The sequence below is a fragment of the Neomonachus schauinslandi genome, chromosome 6 (genome assembly GCF_002201575.2).
Source record: "Neomonachus schauinslandi chromosome 6, ASM220157v2, whole genome shotgun sequence".
NCBI classification, from domain to species: Eukaryota; Metazoa; Chordata; class Mammalia; order Carnivora; family Phocidae; genus Neomonachus; species Neomonachus schauinslandi.
In genome coordinates this window covers 11309905-11329047 of record NC_058408.1, presented here as the reverse complement: position 1 = coordinate 11329047, position 19143 = coordinate 11309905, and the positions used below count along the sequence as shown (strand labels likewise).

Here is a 19143-nt window from a genome sequence, read left to right as displayed (position 1 = left end):
CAACATCTATACACAATGGAATATTGTTTGGCCACAAAAAGGAACGGAGTTCTGATACACACTACAGCATAGATAAATCTTGAAAGCATTATGTTAAGTGAAATAAGTCAGGCACAAAAGGACAAATACATGATCCTAATTATATGAAATAGCTGCATTGGCATATTCAGGGAGACAGGAAGTGGATTAGAGTTTACCAGGGGCTCAGGGGGAGAGGGGGAATGGGGAGTTATTGCTTAATGGGTTCAAAGTTTCTATTTGGGATGATAAAGTTTTGGAAATTGATAGTGGTGATGGTTGCATAACATTGTGAAGGTACTTAATGCCACTGAATTGTGCACCTAAAATGATTAAAAACACATTGAAAAAATATCTGTTCTCTGTTGATGTTGTTTCCATGTTTTGGTGTTGTGAATAATGCTGCTATGAACATCAGTGTGCAAGTGTCTGTGTGAGGCCCTGGTTTCAATCCTTTTGGATATACTTAAGAGCATCCCAGGCACTTTATGTTGTACATATTTTACCACAATAAAAAAATTAAAAAAGAAAAAGGCTGGCCTGCGTGAGGGCACAGGGAGTTGTGAATGGCTGGGAGGGCAGCTGGGTTATGAAGGGCCTTGCCTGCCTTGTCGAAGAGTTAGGGTTTTATCCTGAAAGCAGGAGCCATGAAGGGATTTTCCATGAGGGGGGTGACCTGATTAGATTGGTGGTTTAGAAAGCTCAGACTGCCAGGATGCCCAGCTGGCTCAGTGGGAGGAGCCTGAGACTCTTGATCTTGGGGTCGTGAGTTCGAGCCCCCTGTTGGGCATAGAGATTACTTTAAAATATTAAAAAGAAAGGAAAGATCAGGCTTCCATCATTACCTGGAAGAATTATTACATGAAGAAGAATATTCATGTGCTGGTACAAAAGATTTGGAGCAGGGCAGCGCTCTGTCTGGGTCCAGGATGAGGACTGCTAAACGGGCAGTTGAGGAAAGGGCTCCCACTAACCTTGTTTTTCCAGTGTAGCTGAAACATCTCAGCCATGATGACCTGCTGGAGGTGATGCAAGGAAGCTCTTTAACAACCTCACGTCTTCACTGGCATGTTATGTTTATGGACCCCAAAAGCACAGCTCACTTCTATACCTGTAATCACTTGGTCCGGTGTGAATTGAAATTACCAACATGTCAATATGTTCTGCTTCCTCAGTAGCTGAGAAATAACCTATACAAATGACTCCCCACCTCCCACCCCTGAAACCGTTTTCGACTGCTCTTATTTCTCCATTTATCTTTTTTTTTTTTTTTTTTTCTGGGAAGTGCCTCTAGATCAGGAGTGTTGTGCCAGAAAAATTTTTGGCCATAGTAATAGACCTTTGAGCAAATTGCAGAATTCACTGCCCTGAATATCGAAACATGAATTTTTTAAAAAGGTAGGGGTGGATTTGGCGTAAGTGGCATCCTGTGCTGTCCCACTGAGCTCTGTGCTCTGAGAACAACAGAGCAACAGTCTTGTTATTTCACTGCAGGAGCCCAGGGCCTACTGTGTGCTGGGCACGGTGCTTCCTTGTGCTCTTGACGTCTTTCCAGGAAATAGCTTCTTGTCATCTTTTGGGGGCATGTTTAATGAAAGTGGTCAGAATTTCTGGCAGCTGAGATGAAAATATAATAACATCTTTGATTTCTGTGCCATCCAGGAGCTCAGAATGTTCCGAAGCTATTATATATATTGGACGCTTGACCGGTTCCTAAACCCTTTGAAATTAACAGACAGACTCAGTCTTGCTGTGCTGCTGAGTTGGTGTTTAAGGATAGACAGGCAGACACACACACACACAGACATACAAACTCACACACACCAAGCTGACAGGGAGGAAGTCAAAGAGGACATTTATATGCCCGAAGCTCCCACAGAGACTGACCGCCGGTCATGGTGGGCCATGCATATCTTGTGTTTTGAACATGGCAGGTTTTGGCTGGTGATCAATGAGAAGGGGAACATGGTTACAGCTCGACAGGAGCCTCGTCTGGTCCTGATTTCCCTGACTTGTGAGGGTGATGCCCTGACTCTCAGTGCAGCCTACACGAAGGACCTGCAGTTGCCCCTCAAGACACCGGCCACGAATGCGGTGTGCAAGTGCAGGTAAGGCAGGGGTGGAGAAAATACCACCACCAGAGGAGGAAGGACAGAGATGAGGTGGGAGTGATGGTGGACAGTGTCTGGGAAGGCGTGAGATGAGATCTAGGTATTACCATCGGACTTGCCCTGTTAGGCCTGGAGAGACCGGGAACCTTCCATATCTGATTTAGGAAGGGAGTCACAAATGTTTTTGTGAACTGTGATATTTAGTACTAATGAAAGGACGTTCTAAGATAGAAAAGACCGCTGCAACCAGGAGAGTGATCCGACTTGCATGTGCCCAGGGGTCTGTCTGCGTGATAGCGAGGGTGGAGATTTCAGCCGTGAAGGGGCTTTGTACAGAGGCTCTTTCCCCGACATTAGAAGGGCTGTAAGGAAACAGTCTAAGAAAACTAGCTTTGCTTCTGAGACCTGATGTCTTGAGGTGATTTTTTATCCCATTATGGGGAAATTAGAATTTGGTCTAATTTTACTCTTGTCATCGTTTCTGCATCTTGAATTAAAATGCATTGTGACGCTGAATGGAGTCCATAGCCTATCATAGAAAATAACATCACATCAAAAAATGTAGATCCGAGTTAGCTGAAAAATATCTAAAGATCCCCAGAAGTTTATAAGATGCAATACCCATCTAATTTCTGTAATATTTTAGAGTTTCAGACATAACGTGTTCTTATTTTAATTTGATGGGTTTTTAAAAATTATAAATGTAATACATATTCGTAGTTGAAAAACTGGAAAATACTAAAAAAAGGAGTAAAGAAAAACCTGTGAGGTAACTATAAAATATAACTGTATTCTAATGTTTTCTGTCTTTGTAGTTAATACTTTAAAAGAAATAATATAAAAATCAGAGTCTTGAATACTGCCATATACTTGATATGTTGAGTACCTTTTCATATTGGTTTTTTTTTTTTTAAGATTTTATTTATTTATTTGAGAGAGAGACAGTGAGAGAGGGAACACAAGCAGGGGGAGTGGGAGAGGGAGAAGCAGGCTTCCCGCTGAGCAGGGAGCCTGATACGGGGCTCCATCCCAGGACCCTGGGATCGTGACCTGAGCTGAAGGCAGACGCTTAACGACTGAGCCACCCAGGTGCCCCACCTTTTCATATTGTTCAAAATCTTCAAAAATAACAGTTTTCCCGTTGGCCTACTATTTCATTCTGAGGGTGTGTCTTATAATGCATTTTAACATGTTCCCACAATTAAATATTTGGATTGTTTTCCATTATTTCCAGGTGTGAAGAAGAATGTGAAAAAATCTTGGTGTAAATCTTTGTTCAAAATGCTTATTATTTCCTTAGGAAAAAATTTTTAGCAGTGGTTTTGCTAGAAAGAAGAAACTATAGACTTTTGATATATGTTGCTAAATAGTTTTGCAGAATGGTTATACCAACTAGTATAGCTACCAGTATTTTATGGGCATCTCTGTCTAATTGCATTCTGACCACTATGTTCAAAAATATTTGGCCATTTTTATAGGAAAAAGATGGCAGTTTCTTGTTGCTATGATTTGCATTTAATTTATTGTCCAAGGCAAACTTCTTATTTTTACTTTTTTTTTTTTAAGTAGGCTCTATACCCAACATGGGGCTTGAACGCACAACCCCAAGATCAAAGAGTTGCATCCTCCACGGATCGAGCCAGCCTGCTGTCTCTGAGGCAAACTTTTTAATATGTCTGTTGCAATTTGTATTATACATTTGTTCACATCCTGGTTCCCGTTTCTTTGTCATGACTAGGTATCTACCCATACTTTCTTGTGGTTATTTTTTTCCACTTAATTATTCTTTTGGAATTATGTGGAAGCTTTTTTCATGGCCCCATACAGGCTCTTTGGTCCACACTCAACAACTAAACAAGAGCATGTTTGGAAATTGCAAAATGAGAAGGTTTAAACATGTTACAATAGTTTACAGACTCTTAGGGTGAAGATGTCAAGGACCTTTTGGACCTGGGTTTCTTTGGCAGTGCAGGCCATTCTCTTGTGAAGGAGTTGTAACTTCAGCCCACAGTCTCTTAAAGATTTCTGATGAGTCTTGGGGTGCTGGGGTCACTTTCAAAAGGTCATGATCATAGCCAGTACACCTGTTTTTACTGTTGAGGTTGTTGCTTGATTTTCTTACAAGCCATGCCCACCACTAATGGGATACAGAGAATTAGGGCCATTATATGGATTATTCAGGCAAATAGCCTCAAACCATGCCTATATTATCTTTGTCGAAAGTTTTAGGAACATTTGGATTTTTTTTTTTTTTGGCTTGGATTTTTTGGGACAGTGTGTCAGTGGAATGTTGGACCCAATGACACAGCTGAGGCTGCTCAGAACATAGAAGAAATGTGGGAAGAGAAAGGAAAAAGGCAGAGAACAAATTGTGCTAATATAAGGGCCTCACATTGTGGGTATTTATGAATCTTCTGTACGGAAGGCAGTTGGTAAAGACTGGAGGAGGTAACTCCCACTCAAATATGAAAACGGCAATACAAAACCCCAAGGAACATGAAAAGTCAATGAAACATAACATCACCCAGAGAGCATAGGAACCTAGTAACCTATTTCAAAGACATGGAGGTGTATTATTTACCCAATAAAGCACTCAGATAGCTGTTTTAAGGAAACCCCATCCATGAGATGCAAGAAAACATGGAGAGACAATTCAGTGAAAACAGGAAAATAATGAATGGGCATAGTGAGAAGCGAAAAAAAAAGATAAAAATGATTAAAAAAAAAAAAAAAGAGCCACAGAGAAATTCTGGAGCTGAAGAATAAAATGAATGAAATGAAAAATGCACTAGAGTGTTATAACAGCAACATGGGTCAAGCAAACAGAGGAATCTTTGGGACTGAAGACCAGATCTTTCAATTATCCAGTCAGAGGAGAATTAAAGAGAATTAAATTAAAGAGAATGAAAAAGAGTGAAAAAAGCCAATGTGCTCTATGGATTACCATTAAAAGAAACAATTGGTGAATTATTGGAGTTCCCAAAGAAGAAAAAAGTAGAAGTGGCAGAAAATTTACTTAAAGAAGTAATGGCTGAGAACTTCTTAAATCTGGGGAGACATTTGCATCGCCAAGTTCGTGAATCAAAGAAAAAGAATCTTAAAAGCAGCAAGAGACAAGAAGCTTGTAACTTACAAGGGAACCCCCATAAGGCTATCAGCCAACTTCTCAGCAGAAACCTTACAGGCTAGTAGAGAGTGGGATGATCAAGAATATTGACAATCAAGAATATTCTCTCTGGCAAAGCTAGCCTCTAGAAGTGAAGGACAGATAAGGACTTTCCAAGACAAACACACGCTGAGGGAGTTCATCACCACTGCATCTACCTCACAAGAAATGCTAAAAGAAGTTCTTCAAGCTGAAAGGAAAAGATGCTAATATGAGAGCATATGAAAATATACAACACACTGATGAAGGTAAACACAGAATTGGGGCACCTGGCTGGCTCAGTTGGTAGAGTATGTGACTCTTGATCTTGGGGTCATGAATTTGAGCTCCGTGTTGGGTGTAGAGATTACTAAAAGAAGTAAATAAAAAATAAACACAAAATCAAATTCAGAATACTGGAATGCTGTAATATGTGGTGTGTTAATCACTTAAGTCTAGCATAATGGTTGTATTACGACTGTAGCTACAATAATTTGTTAATAAATATGTGATATAAAAACAGGTAAATTGTGACATCAGAATCATAAAAGGGAGTGGGAAGTAAAAGAGTAGAGTTTTTGTATGAGATCAAAATTAAATTATCAGCATAAAAGAGACTGCTGTATCTATAAGATGTTTTAATTAAACCTTATGATAATCACAGAGCAAAAAATCCACTGTGGAATCATAAAAGATAAAGGGAAGGGAATCAAAGCATTTCACTATGGAAAACCATCAATTTACAAGGGGAGATAGAAAAAGAGGAAGAAGGGAACAAGGGAGTTACAGATCAGCTAGAAAATAGTAAGATGGCATTAATTGGTCCTTAGTTATCAATAATTTTTTTTTTAGAGACAGTGCACAAGTGTGCTCAACAGCTGGTGGGGGGAGGGGCAGAAGGAGAGGGCAAGAGAGAATCTTTTTTTTTTTAAAGATTTTATTTATTTGAGAGAGAGAGACACAGCGAGAGAGGGAACACAAGCAGGGGGAGTGGGAGAGGGAGAAGCAGGCTTCCCGTGGAGCAGGGAGCCCGATGCGGGGCTCCATCCCAGGACCCTGGGATCATGACCTGAGCCGAAGGCAGATGCTTAACGACTGAGCCACCCAGGCGCCCCTGGGCAAGAGAGAATCTTAAGCAGTCTCCACACCAAGCGTGGAGTCCGATGTGGTGGTTTAATCTCACGGCCCTGAGATCACGAGCTGAGCTGAAATCAAGAGTTGGATGCTTAACTGACTGCACCACCCAGGAGCCCCTAGTTATTAATAATTTATGGAAATGGATTAAATTCTCCAATCAAAGGCACAGAGGCTGGATGGATAAACAAGACCCATATATATGCTGCCTCATAGAGACTCACTTCAACTTTAGGGACACACATAGGCTCTGAGTGAAGGGTTAAGAAAAGATATTTTACACATATGGAAACCAAAAACCAAAAGAGAGCAAGGGTTTCTGTATTTAATCAAACAAAATAGACTTTCAGGCAAAGATTGTAATAAGAGACAAAAAAGGACATTATATTATGAAAAGGGATAAATTTTTTTTTAAGATTTTATTTATTTGAGAGAGAGCGAGCACAAGCTGGGGAGGGGGGTGGGATAGGGAAGGGAGGGAGGGAGAAGCAGACTCCCCGCTGAGCAGAAAGTCAGACACAGGGCTTGATCCCAGGACCCTGACATCATGACCTGAGCCGAAGGCAGATGCTCAACCGACTGAGCCACCCAGGTGCCCCGAAAAGGTATAAATTCATCAAGAATATGTACCAGTCATAAATATATATGCCGCCCCCTCTCACCTCGGAGTTCCTAAATATATTAAGCAAACACTAACGGAAGTGGACAAGACAGCAAGAGTCCGGACTTCGGTATCCCACTTTAAACGATGGATAGATCATGTGGAGAGAAAATCACTAATGAAATGTTGGCCTTGAGTCATACTTGACACTGAGTGGACCTAACAGACATTTACAGAACATTCTCTCCAACAGCAACAGGATACATGTTCTGCTCAAGCACACAAGAAGCCTTCTCCAGCGTAGATCCTGTGACAAGTCACGAAACAAAGTCAGCAAACCTAAGAAGACTGAGATCATATCATATATTTTCTTACAGCCACAATGGTATGAAATTGGAAATGAAAATAGGAGGAAAGCTGAAAAGTTTACAAACGTACAGAAGTTGAGCAGTACGCTTCTAAACAACCAGTGAGTCAAAGAAGAAATCGAAAGGGAAATGTAAGAAAACGTCTTGAAACAATCGAAAATGGAAACACAACTTACCAAAACCTCTGGGATGCAGCAAAAGCAGTTTTCAGGGAGAAGTTTATAGTGATATATGCCGGCATTAGAAAAAAAGAAAGATCTCAAATAAACAGCTGTATTTTATACCTCAAAGAGTTAGAGAAAGAACACACTAAGCCCGAAGTTAACGTAAGGAAGGAAATAACAAAGATCAGAGCAGATCTTTGGTAAGATAAATGAAACAGAGGCCAGAACAATAATAGAAAAGGTGAACAAAATGGAGAGCTGGTTTATTTTTATTTAAAAAAATTTTTTTTTATTTTTTTAAAAAATATTTATTCAACAGAGAGAGACACAGCGAGAGAGGGAATGAAAGCAGGGGGAGTGAGAGAGGGAGAAGCAGGCTTCCCGCTGAGCAGGGAGCCCGATGCGGGGCTCGATCCCAGGACCCTGGGATCACGACCTGAGCTGAAGGCAGACGCTCAACAACTGAGCCACCCAGGCGCCCCTATTTTTTAAAAATTTGAGGACAGTTGGCACACATAAGAGCTGGTTTTCTGAAAAGATAAAATTGACAAACTTTTAGCTAGATTAAGAGAAATGAGAGCAGACTCAGATAAAATCAGAAACGAAAGAAGAAGCATTAGAACTGATACCACAGAAATACAGAGGATCATAAGAGATTGCTATGAAGAAAGCTCACTTGAAATAATTGGGAAAAAACCCCCAAAACTAGAATAATTACTACCATTTACTGAGCACATCCGAAACCTCAGAATTGTTTGCGGGACTTTGTATAGATGATCCGTGCTCCTCATAAGAAGGTTGTGATTTTATCCCCATTATATAGATGAAGAAACTAAGGCACAAAGTAAGAGATAAAACCAAGGTCATGGAGCTAGTCATTTGTGGGAACAGGATGCACCCCCAAGTAGGTCTATCTGACTCTCTCCTCTTTCCCAAACTCAGGCATTGGTACAACCCAGCCATGCTTTATGCTGGGTCTCGGGCATCCAGCTGAGCCTTGAGCAACACAGGTTTGAACTCTGTGGATTTGAACATGCAGATTTTTTTCAATAAATACAGTGCAGTCCTATAAATTTATTTCCTCTTCTTTATGATTCTCAATAATATTTTCTTTTCTTTATTGTAAGAATACAATAGATAATACATATAGCATACAAAATATGTGTTCATCACCAGTTTATATGTTACCCATAAGGCTTCTGGTCAACAGTAGGCTATTAGTAGTTAAATTTGGGGGGGGGTCAACAGTTATATGTGGATTTTCCACTGCATGGAAGGTTGATGCTCCTAACCTCCACGTGGTTCAAGAGTCAACTGTATTTATTTAATGTTTTCCTTCAAATTGATTCAGCTTTTAAAAAAGACCTTAAAGGCATTTATTTATTTAATTAATTTTTTTCCTTATTCTTAGTATTTTCTTACTGTACAGGATGTGTAGTGAGTTCATTTACATACATCTTCAGTAATAAAATATCAAAGTATTTTAATTCCATAAGAAATGTGTCTCTCAGGACACTTGGGTGGCTCAGTCAGTTAAGCATCTGCCTTTGGCTCAGGTCATAATCCCAGGGTCCTGGGATCGAGCCCCACATCGGGCTCCCTGCTCAGCACGAAGTCTGCTTCTCCCTCTGCCCTTCCCCTGCTTGTGCGTGCGCTCTCTCTCTCTCAAGTGGATAGGTAAAATCTTTAAAAAAATATATGCTATAAGTGGAATGTTACCTAATTCTAGCTAGAAATATTGCCTGCATAAGTCTCTGGACCTGAGGTCCGTTCTTTCTTTTTAAAAAGAGATGATTATCACGTGTTGCTAGAAGTTAAAGCCTTACTATCGTGAAACTGAACAGAATCACGTTCTCTCTGTGCAACTCACCATTCTTTCCTGTTGTACCCAAGTGCAAGTCTTATCTTGAATACCCACAGTAGTAATGGTCCTACACATGGGAAACACCAGCCTATACTGTTTGTTTTCTCTGAGTTGTGAGACACGTAACAGCTGCCATGCAGTTCTGCATCCTGTATGTCTGCGGCAGGGGAGACTTCAAATCCCACGCTTACTGCTAGCAATCAAATCAAATCAGATTATTATTGTTGTCTATGATGTTTTAGATTTTATAGAACATTTTCACATACATTGCTGCATCTAGTTTCATTATCATCATACTGGTAACGTTTAGCTAGGCCTATTAGGAAAGATTTGTGGTTGCTATCTAGCTGGGTGAACCAGATTTTGCAGTAATTGTTAGTTTACTTTATATTGATGTATTCGTTTTCTTCTGGAGAACTCTGTTATCTTTTCAAACCTATGATCTTATTTTATTCTCCCATGCATCCAGATAGGGAGGCACAGGTATGCATCACTCTGTTATAAAACTGGGGAAAGCAAGCCTTGAAACTGACTTCATTGAGCCTTACACAGGGGTTGGGAGGCAGGGCCAGGCTAAAATGATGTTTCCTGATAATTCAAGAATCGCAGTGACATCCCACCCTTTCGGATATGTGTAGGACATGCTAGGGTGTCCAGATTTTCAAAGCCACGGCCGTTCTTTGCTCCCGCCACCCCCTGCAGAGTGCACGGCCTGGAGATCGAGGGCAGGGACTGTGGGGAGGCGGCAGCCCAGTGGATAACTAGCTTCCTGAAGACGCAGCCGTATCGCCTGGTGCACTTTGAGCCTCACCTGCGACCGAGAAATTCTCACCAAATATTGGATGTGTTCCGGCCCACCGACCAGGTCAGAGGAGCATCCCTGGGCTTTGGCCTTTGGTGTGTCCTGTGGAAGACCAGCTTCCTCAGGGGTGCAGAGCCCATCAGGCGGGGCAGCCTGTCTGCTGAGCTCCGCTCTGTCATTTTTGCCAGGAAGCTTGGCCTGAGCGGTGGCTGGGGATTATAAACAATAGGCAAAAAGAAAGCCCTTCCTTTGGAAGCTTCATCTGTGTTTCTTGATTTGGGGGACTCTTGCATTTTTCCCATGGGCATCTACCTTCCTACTTATGTAAGCCTTCCAGTGCCGACAGGATTTCAAAACTGTTCTACGTCCGGATCTTTTCCATTCTATTCTGTAGTTGTGTGTGGAGTCCAACCTTTTTACAGTGTGATTGCAATTGGCAGATCACAATTGGGCAAATGAGTGTGGGAGTATGGAGATCCACAGACTTCAAGTGACCAGGTTGGCCCTTTCAGGAATAAGGCTGTAAGGATTCATCATAAAAGGAGGGTTGGTAGCACAATTATTATGGCCGTTAAAAAAAAAACTATATAAATGGTCAGTAAACGGATTCGATGTTGATTTGCATGTTGCATTAAAAAAATAGGTATCCAGGGAAGCAGTGAGTATTTTTATCACCCGTATTGAGGTCATCAAGCCCATCAACACTGGGGAAGTTGAGGCTTGGAAAGGTGGAGTGACTTCCTTACGGGCACTTGGCCAGTGGCGCTCTTGATCCCAAGGCCATGTTCTCTTCATTCCATCACGTAAATCCTGTTATCTGCAAGGCTAATTAAGACTTTTGAACCACTATGACTTTTCTATATAAAGAACTAAAAGAAATATTTAGAAACAGTGTGTGTGTGTGTTTGTGTGTGCATGTTTGTGCGTGCGTGTGCACACGGGGGTGGGGCCGGGGAAGAGAGAGGGTTCCAGGAACTAGACACATGTGACCTCTGTGTGACACATTCTAACCATTTCTATTTCCTTACCAGATTGCGTACTCAGATACCAGCCCATACTTGATCCTTTCTGAGGCATCGTTGGCAGATCTCAATTCCAGGCTGGAGAAGAAAGTTAAAGTGACTAACTTCAGGCCCAATATTGTAATTTCAGGGTGTGGTGTCTATGCAGAGGTAACATGATGCCTTCCTTGTCCCTTTTCTTGGAATTAACTTTTTTTTTTTTTTTAAGGTATAAGAGTCTCTGATGTTGCATTAGATTATTCTGAAGAATTCACTAATTATTGGTTGTATGCTAGACAATTCAGAGTTTTGATTTCTTGAGCATCTAATCAATGCAGACTTCTGCACGGAGGGCACAAATATAAATGACATGCTGGTGTTGGGGCAGTTCTGGGTCTGAGACTTCTGAGGACAGTTCTCAGTAGGTAGAGTAGTTTTTGAGCCAAATTTATGTAGCATAAAATACATGATGTGTGTGGGCCATGGATCAAACGCAGGGTGTGCTCATGTCTTGTTGAAGTTGGCTTTCCTATTCAACCAATGGCCCCAGGAGAAGACAGGCATTTACAGTATGGCTGTTATGGGAGCGGAGTCCCCAAGCTAGATGGAACTACCCTAAAATTCTTCCAGTGTCATCTTCGATCTGCACTCAGATGTCTGCGCTGTGGCTTAGCACGAGGGCCATGTGATTCTGGTGGCAGATTTACTTTTGTCATGGTCTTTGGATGTTTCATTTGGTTCTCTCCCTTGTCAACCATGAAGGCAGAGATTGGTGGCCTGGGGGTTTGGTGAAGCAGTCTAGGGGGCCTGGGTGGCTCAGTTGTTAAGCGTCTGCCTTCGGCTCAGGTCATGATCCCAGGGTCCTGGGATCGAGCCCTGCATCGGGCTCCCTGCTCAGTGGGGAACCTGCTTCTCCCTCTCCCACTCCTCCTGCTTGTGTTCCCTCTCCTGCTGTATCTCTCTCTGTCAAATAAATAAATAAAATCTTAAAAAAAAAAAAAGAAAAGAAAAAAGAAAAAAAAAAGCAGTCCAGAGGTTTGAAGCCCACACTCAAACCCGAGGCTCTGAGGTCGGCCGTCAGCTTCCTCGCTGACCCCTGTAGGACTCTGTGTGCTCCCTCTGAGGCTCCTTTACCCGCCTGGAGAATGGGGTGGTCCTTTCTGCCTAGGATTACCTTACAGGCTTGTTAAAGGATCAGTTTGGCTGAGGTAACTTATGAAAAGTATAAATGCAGTGTCAGTCAGTGAAGGGCAACAGAAGTAACTCCAAATCCACCTCTGACATTTTATGTGAAACGCTCCGAGTGTATCATGTCTTCCAAAGATGGCAGGTCAGCTCCTAGTGTGAGGTGGGAAACGTGCTCTCTCCTTGACAGCCTGGACTGGACTCCCTCCGTGTTCCACGGTGACAGGGGAGCTCGTCCGCCCTTGCTCACATCCTGCCCAGTTCAGTCGGACTCAGACAAGAGGGAAAAATCAGTGTGAGTTGCCTTTGACCATCTCATTGATATTCGTCTCGCACCAGCTGTGGCCAGGAAAGCAGTTTCTCTGGAGGGTTTTCCTTCTCAGGGAAAGAGAAAGGAGGGGGAGGGTTTCCATTTAATGCTCACATTGTGCTTTGCAGCCCAGGGAGATGAAAGTCATCATTCCCCTACTATAAGGGGGAGAGGAGAGGCTGAGGGGTGGGGGGGGTGGGGTGGGGAGTGACCTGGCTCACCCCAGGCTACCCCATGGCAAGAAGTGGATGACCTGGGTCTTGAACCCAGACTGTACCAGGGCCCAAAGGAGCTCTGAGCATTGTAGGGGGTATGCATGAGGTTGGGGCACCGGATTTGAATCCACCTGCTTCACTAAGTGGCTGTGTGACCCTGGACAGGTCCTTATCCCCCTCGAGGCCCCTGCTTCCTGCACCTGTTAAATGCGGATGATTTCAGCTGGCCCCTCCCCTGACAGCAGCTGTCAGAATCAAGGTGAATAATCTGCGGAAAAGCTCCTAGAGGTAGAAAGTGTCAGAGAGGTGGGGGAGGGTTTCTGTCCTACAATCAGAGTGAAGGTGCCTGGCTCAGGCATCCCCCAGCTATGACCTACTTAAGCTTCCTTCCCCCTGCGATCCTGGAGCCCTGGGTCTTGTCGATGACGTTTGCTACCCCAGAGTTTGGAGGTGGTCAGATGTAGATGAAATTGAGTGCAGTGGAGACAGCCCAGAGTAGGACCTCAGATTTCGATTTGTTTGAACGGAGTCTTGTTCTGGAAACCTTCATTTCCATCTAACTCTGAGCGCTCCCTAACTGTGAACATTTTACATTTTAAGTCGGATGTTAATACAACATTTTGGGTGAGCTCATTTTGTCATAGTGTGTCACTCATCCCACTGTGAGTTGGTGCCCCTGTGTCCCCTGCACTGTGGGTGACCCATGGAAAAACAGGATTGAAGAAGAATGGCTGCTTCTTCCAAGGAGATCACAGTCCCAGGTTATCAGACTGTGAACAGGCCAGCGAGACATGCCAGGAAGGGGGTGAGCGCAGACTGTTAGGTGACCCCAGGGGAGTTATCGACCCAGACTGGACGGGAGCTGACGGCCCCCAAGGGTCTGCTCAGGCTCAGAGTATCCCAAGGCTCAGGCCTTAGACCCGTTTACATCTCTGGCTTTCCTTATGGTGGAATTTTTTACCTTATTTATCTGTGACTCAATCCCTAACCTAAAAGGGGCTCTGGAAATACTTCTTTAGTGAATAATAAATTAATTTCCTAACCAGAACCACCCACATGTCTCCTTTTGGCTCTTTTATGTTTTTTGTGACCACAGTGCCCCCTGGTGGGCAGATGCACACAGACCACGCTGGGGCTGCTCTAGTCCGGGTGCCCAAGCTTTTTGGGATCCCTGTGACACCTGCAGCTAAGAGACCCATTTTATAATTAAAAACTACAATACGGATTAGCAAGAATGATACACACTCTCAGAGTTCTGAGTCTGCAGGTCTCTTTCTGGCTTGTGACCAACAAAGGACTGGGCAGGTTGGTTTTAAGTCAAGAATTTTTGTCTTGGGGCGCCTGGGTGACTCAGTCCTTAAGCGTCTGCCTTCGGCTCAGGTCCTGATCCCAGGGTCCTGGGATCGAGCCCCGCATTGGGCTCCCTGCTCGGCGGGAAGCCTGCTTCTCCCTCTCCCACTCCCCCTGCTTGTGTTCCCTCTCTCGCTATGTCTCTCTCTGTCAAATAAATATAAAAAATCTTAAAAAAAAAAAAAAAAGAATTTTTGTCTTCAGCCCTCAGGTAGTGGCACTTCCCTCCCAGGGCGGGAAGATCAGGACTATGATCACGTGTCCTTTGTCTCCTCAGTGTCTTCCTTCTAGTCATTCCCTGAGCCTCCTCACCCTTCCTCTGTGCCTTCCGGAGTCTCTGTTCTGGAAGGTTCCATTCAAATCCTATCTTTTCCATAAACCTCCCCTGAGCAGAGCAATCCGAGGCTTTGTTCCTCTCAACCTCCGGATCAGTTCTTGTCTGTGCAGTTGGACCCACGCACAGTGTACGACCTCACAGTGCTTTTGCTCAAAGTTTTTGGAACTTTAAAAAATAAATCGATCGTTAACTGTTCCTATCTCCCCTGCTGGCTTTGAGGGGGCGCCACGTCCATTGATTTGATTTGTCCTGAAAAGGAGGCACCACTGACCCAGGCTGTGGGCCAATGCCTGAGGAGCCTGCTGGGCTGGAGCGCTTTGTTCACATGCCAGGGGAGATGCAGAGATAAGGACGCCGGGGGGCCCCCCCTTGATCTGTTCTGTTCGGATGCGCCAGGGGAGATGCGAGGTAAACCTACCAGTGCCCTCAGGGTCTAAATCCACCAGAGGCTGCACAATTTGGAGTGACGCCCCCTCCACGCCCTTTCTCTCTGTCCCCCATGCCCTCTGGGGGCCCCAAGCCTTCCACTCCCCACTCCTCGAGCCCAGTGGCATCTGTCCGAGGGGAGTTCCAACCACAGAGAGCAGAGGGAGCCTTTCACTTCGGGAAGATGAACAGACATGTCACAGGCAGAGAGGGGACAGGAGGGTGTGTGGCTTCTCAGGGCTGACGTGGACGTCTGCCATCTTGGGCGTAAGTGGCTTCGCTAGGTGGCACCTCATGTGAAGTCCCTACACAGGTGTGTCCGGGAAAGGGCTCAGAAGGGCTCATAGGAATTTTGTGCTTTGTCCCCTAGGATTCGTGGGATGAGCTGCTTATTGGCGACGTGATAATGAAAAGAATAATGGCTTGTTCCAGGTAAGGCTCCTCCACCCCTGGCAGGGAGAAGGAGGGGAGGGCCAAGGCCATTCTGCTTTGTCCCTTGTATGATGCTGTGTGTGTGTCCAGGTGCATTTTAACCACGGTGGACCCAGACACCGGCGTCATGAGCAGGAAGGAGCCGCTGGAGACCCTGAAGAGGTAGGACTAGGCAGCTTGATCTCTCTAGAAGCAGTGAAAATACCATGAACATACAGTCTTAACGCTGCAGGGGGTCCCAGTGACTGGGTAACTTGGGCAGCATTCCTGGGGGCTGTGGTTCCTAGAATGCCTGCTTGCACAAATAATTTTATTTCTCATTTAGAGTTCATGATTCAAACAAACCAACTTAAGAAATGCATTGTTTAGATATTTAGGCAAATTATATTATGAAGTGAGTATTAGATGACACCAAAAATGTATTAGGTGTGATAATGGCTTTGTGATGTAAGAATTTCTCCATGTATTTTGGGGAAGGGTGCTGAAGTAAGTAGGGGAATTGACACGATGTCTGGGAAGTGCTGTATATTATTTTAGCAAAAAAAAAAGGTCACATGGAAAAACGTGTCAAAGCCTTGATTAATAGAATATGAGTGATAATTACATGGGGATTCATTGCAGCATTTCTACTTTTATCTTTACTCTAAAATATTCATAATAAAAAAATAAAAAAATTTTAAGTGAAAGATACAGAGAATAAGTTAAATTGCATAGAAAGATAGTTAAAATAACATGGATTTTTAAAAGCTAATTACAGAATAGCATATAGAGTATTTATTTTTTTATTTGATTTTACTTTTTATTTTATTAAAGATTTATTTATTTATTTGAGAGAGAGAGAGAAAGAGCAGAGGGCAAGGCAGAGGGAGAGGGAGAGAGAATCTCAAACAGGCTCCACGCCCAGCACGAGGCCGAACTCGGGACTCCATCCCAGGACCCTGAGATCATGACCTGAACCTAAACCAAGAGTCAGATGCTCAACTGACTGAGCCACCCAGGCACCCCGATTTTACTTTTTAAATATATAAATGCACATGAGTGATAAAGGGCTGAAAGTTTATAAACCAAAATGTTAATGGAGGTGCTCTTGTGGTAATGGAATTATGGGCAAACAGATATATTCTTATATGTAGTCTTTAAACTTTCTGTGATCAACCTGCGTTACTTTTGCTAAAATGACAATTGAAGACCTGAGCACCTTCAGTGGTGGTATCTGCCCAGTGTAGGGTTGGAAGGGGGCTCTCAGGTCTCATCTCTGCAGCTCCCGAGCCCTTCAGCTTTGACCCTGACTTGTGTCCCCGGGTGGCTCTGATAGAGGGGGAGGGGAAGGCATGGCGCACCGCCATGGCAGCTTCTTGGGGCAAAGCCCCAGAAGACTTGGGGCAGGAACGCAATTGGTGCCATCTGGCTCCAAAACCATCGTGGGGGAGCACAGTGAGGGGTTTGTGTGACCAGACTCACTGCCCTGGAATGTGACTCCTGCTGCCTGCCCTCCTTCCCTCTCTCACAAACCTTGTGGTCTTCTTTGGGCCAACCAGTTAGTTTCCTTTGATCAACACCAATCTTACTCTCCTGATCTTGCTGTTCCAGAAGCTACTATCTGGCCATTGCTGGGCCCGCTGAAGCCCTGGGGTAGAGGGCTGTTGTCCCAGCCGGCAAATCACCCCCAGGCATGAGGCTCTGGGCCTGCCCTCGGCAGCCAGCACATATAGTCCGAGAAGACAGGTGTCCTTCATGAGGGCCAGGCCACAAGGCAGAGAGACGGGTCAGGAGTGAAGGCAGACAAGCTGGGTTGAGGGGGATTAAGGAGAGGCATTCTTGACCTGAAGAGCAAACTGCTTTCCATCTGGGTCCCCACGACTGAGCGTGGATTTGTGGGAACATTCCATGAGAGGGTACAGACCAGCCTAAGGCAAATCTCATCATTTTGAGGGGGCACTGTGTATTTCTCAATGCTCAAAACAAAGATAATTCACTTTCTCATTTTAACTTAATATTTATTACTTAATATGAAGAACTTAATACAATAAAACACTTGAGATTTATGTATTTCACACCATGTACATCCCCCTCTCCCAAAAAAAAGTAAAGGAAATTTTAACTCTAGGGCATGATGTGCCAGCTGAACTGTTTAGAGGTGAAGTCCACTGATGTCTGGGAGTTATTTGGAAATGCCAAAAAATTATAATGCCTTGATGGATGGATAAAAATGTGATCAAGGAAGTTGTCTGTAGGGGCGCCTAGGTGGCTCAGTCGTTAAGCGTCTGCCTTCGGCTCAGGTCATGATTCCAGGGTCCTGGGATCGAGCCCCACATCGGGATCCCTGCTCAGCGGGGAGCCTGCTTCTCCCTCTCCCACTCCCCCTGCTTGTGTTCCCTCTCTCGCTGTCTCTCTCTCTGTCAAATAAATAAATAAAATCTTTAAAAAAAAAAAAGGAAGTGTCTGTAAAGTGTTATGGGTAGAGTCCAGGGGGTTGGTAAATGGGTATTTGCTATAAAATTCTTTTAACTTGTTTGCATGTCTGGGGATTGTAATAATACTATGTGTGCTGGAACATTAGTAAGGAGAGCAGGGTTTCGAGAAGCAGCGACGACAGACTAGCTGTTCTTCAGAATGGATTCACTCATGGTCAGAACAAAGCAGAATCTGGTCTTCCTACCTCCTGTGGCCACAGAGTTGCTGCAGGGAGAAGGACAGGCGGGGGGGGTGGGGGGTGGGTGTGGGTGTGGTGGCGGTTGCGGGGGAGAGCCCCATCCTGGGAGTCAGGAACCCTGTGCTCATCAGCCGCTCCCCCTCCCGCTCAGGCCGGCGTGTTCTTCCCTCCGAAATAAGCCGGGTAGGACAGATCTGGATGAGTCTATGTGCAAACCTGCTTAGTGATTTTGGGAACCCATCGTCACCCTTTTTTATACATCTTGTCTCTCCCCGCACCATGTTACTTGGTTACCCTGGACTTAGTGTCTCTGCAGCCCTGAAATCACTCAGGTGTTTAGGCCCATCCTCTGACTCTTTCGTGCTTGCCTCCACTGGGAAGCTGTATTTACAGAACGAGGATCATTGACCCAGACACAGAGCAAGGGCAAGCAGGCGGGGGTCACAGGATCCAGCACAGCCCCCTGATCCTCCACAGGCTTTCTGCTGTCCAGCAGTCACACCCTAATGGCTCCTAATACCCCAGGAGACAAAGCAGCCAGCCTAGGTGTCTCCCATCTCTTACGGAGATTGAAATGGCCATAGATGTAGTAATTTATGCGCTCCCTGGGACAGGTAGTCATAAATCCGGAGAAAGAGAAAGGCCGGGCTTCACGACATAAATCATGGGAAGCAGAGCAAACAGCGGTGTCCAGAACAGCTTCTCCGCTCTCGGGCAGGTGGCTCGGAGCCAGGCTGCTTTCCATTTTCCTGTGTCCTTGGGTGCCCAGGAGCTGTGTTGCTTCGAGGACACAGGGGAGACCTCCACCAGACTTACCCACTGAAGCCTGTCGCCCACAGGCAGAGTGCGGGGTGGCAGAGCAATGAGAGAAAGAGAAATATGTCTGGCACTGCTGAACGTCTGTAAGATCCTCTTAGTGGGTGATGCAGAGGAGGCTGCTGGCTAGTGGGAAAATAGGAAGATGGAGTTTCTTTCTTCTTTCCTTCCTTCCTTCCTTCCTTCCTTCCTTCCTTCCTTCCTTCCTTCC

General features: G+C 44.5%; 1 protein-coding gene across 1 annotated transcript in view; it reads left to right on the top strand.

The window, feature by feature from the left end:
- Window positions 1-1923: 1923 nt before the first annotated feature.
- Window positions 1924-19143, top strand: part of MTARC1 (mitochondrial amidoxime reducing component 1) — a 21912-nt gene continuing 4692 nt past the window's right edge. The window contains exons 1-5 of the mRNA XM_021698450.2: window positions 1924-2126; window positions 10108-10270; window positions 11239-11379; window positions 15402-15463; window positions 15554-15625. Of these exons, the coding sequence (XP_021554125.2) occupies window positions 1924-2126; window positions 10108-10270; window positions 11239-11379; window positions 15402-15463; window positions 15554-15625 (641 nt within the window). The remainder of the gene's footprint in view (window positions 2127-10107; window positions 10271-11238; window positions 11380-15401; window positions 15464-15553; window positions 15626-19143) is intronic.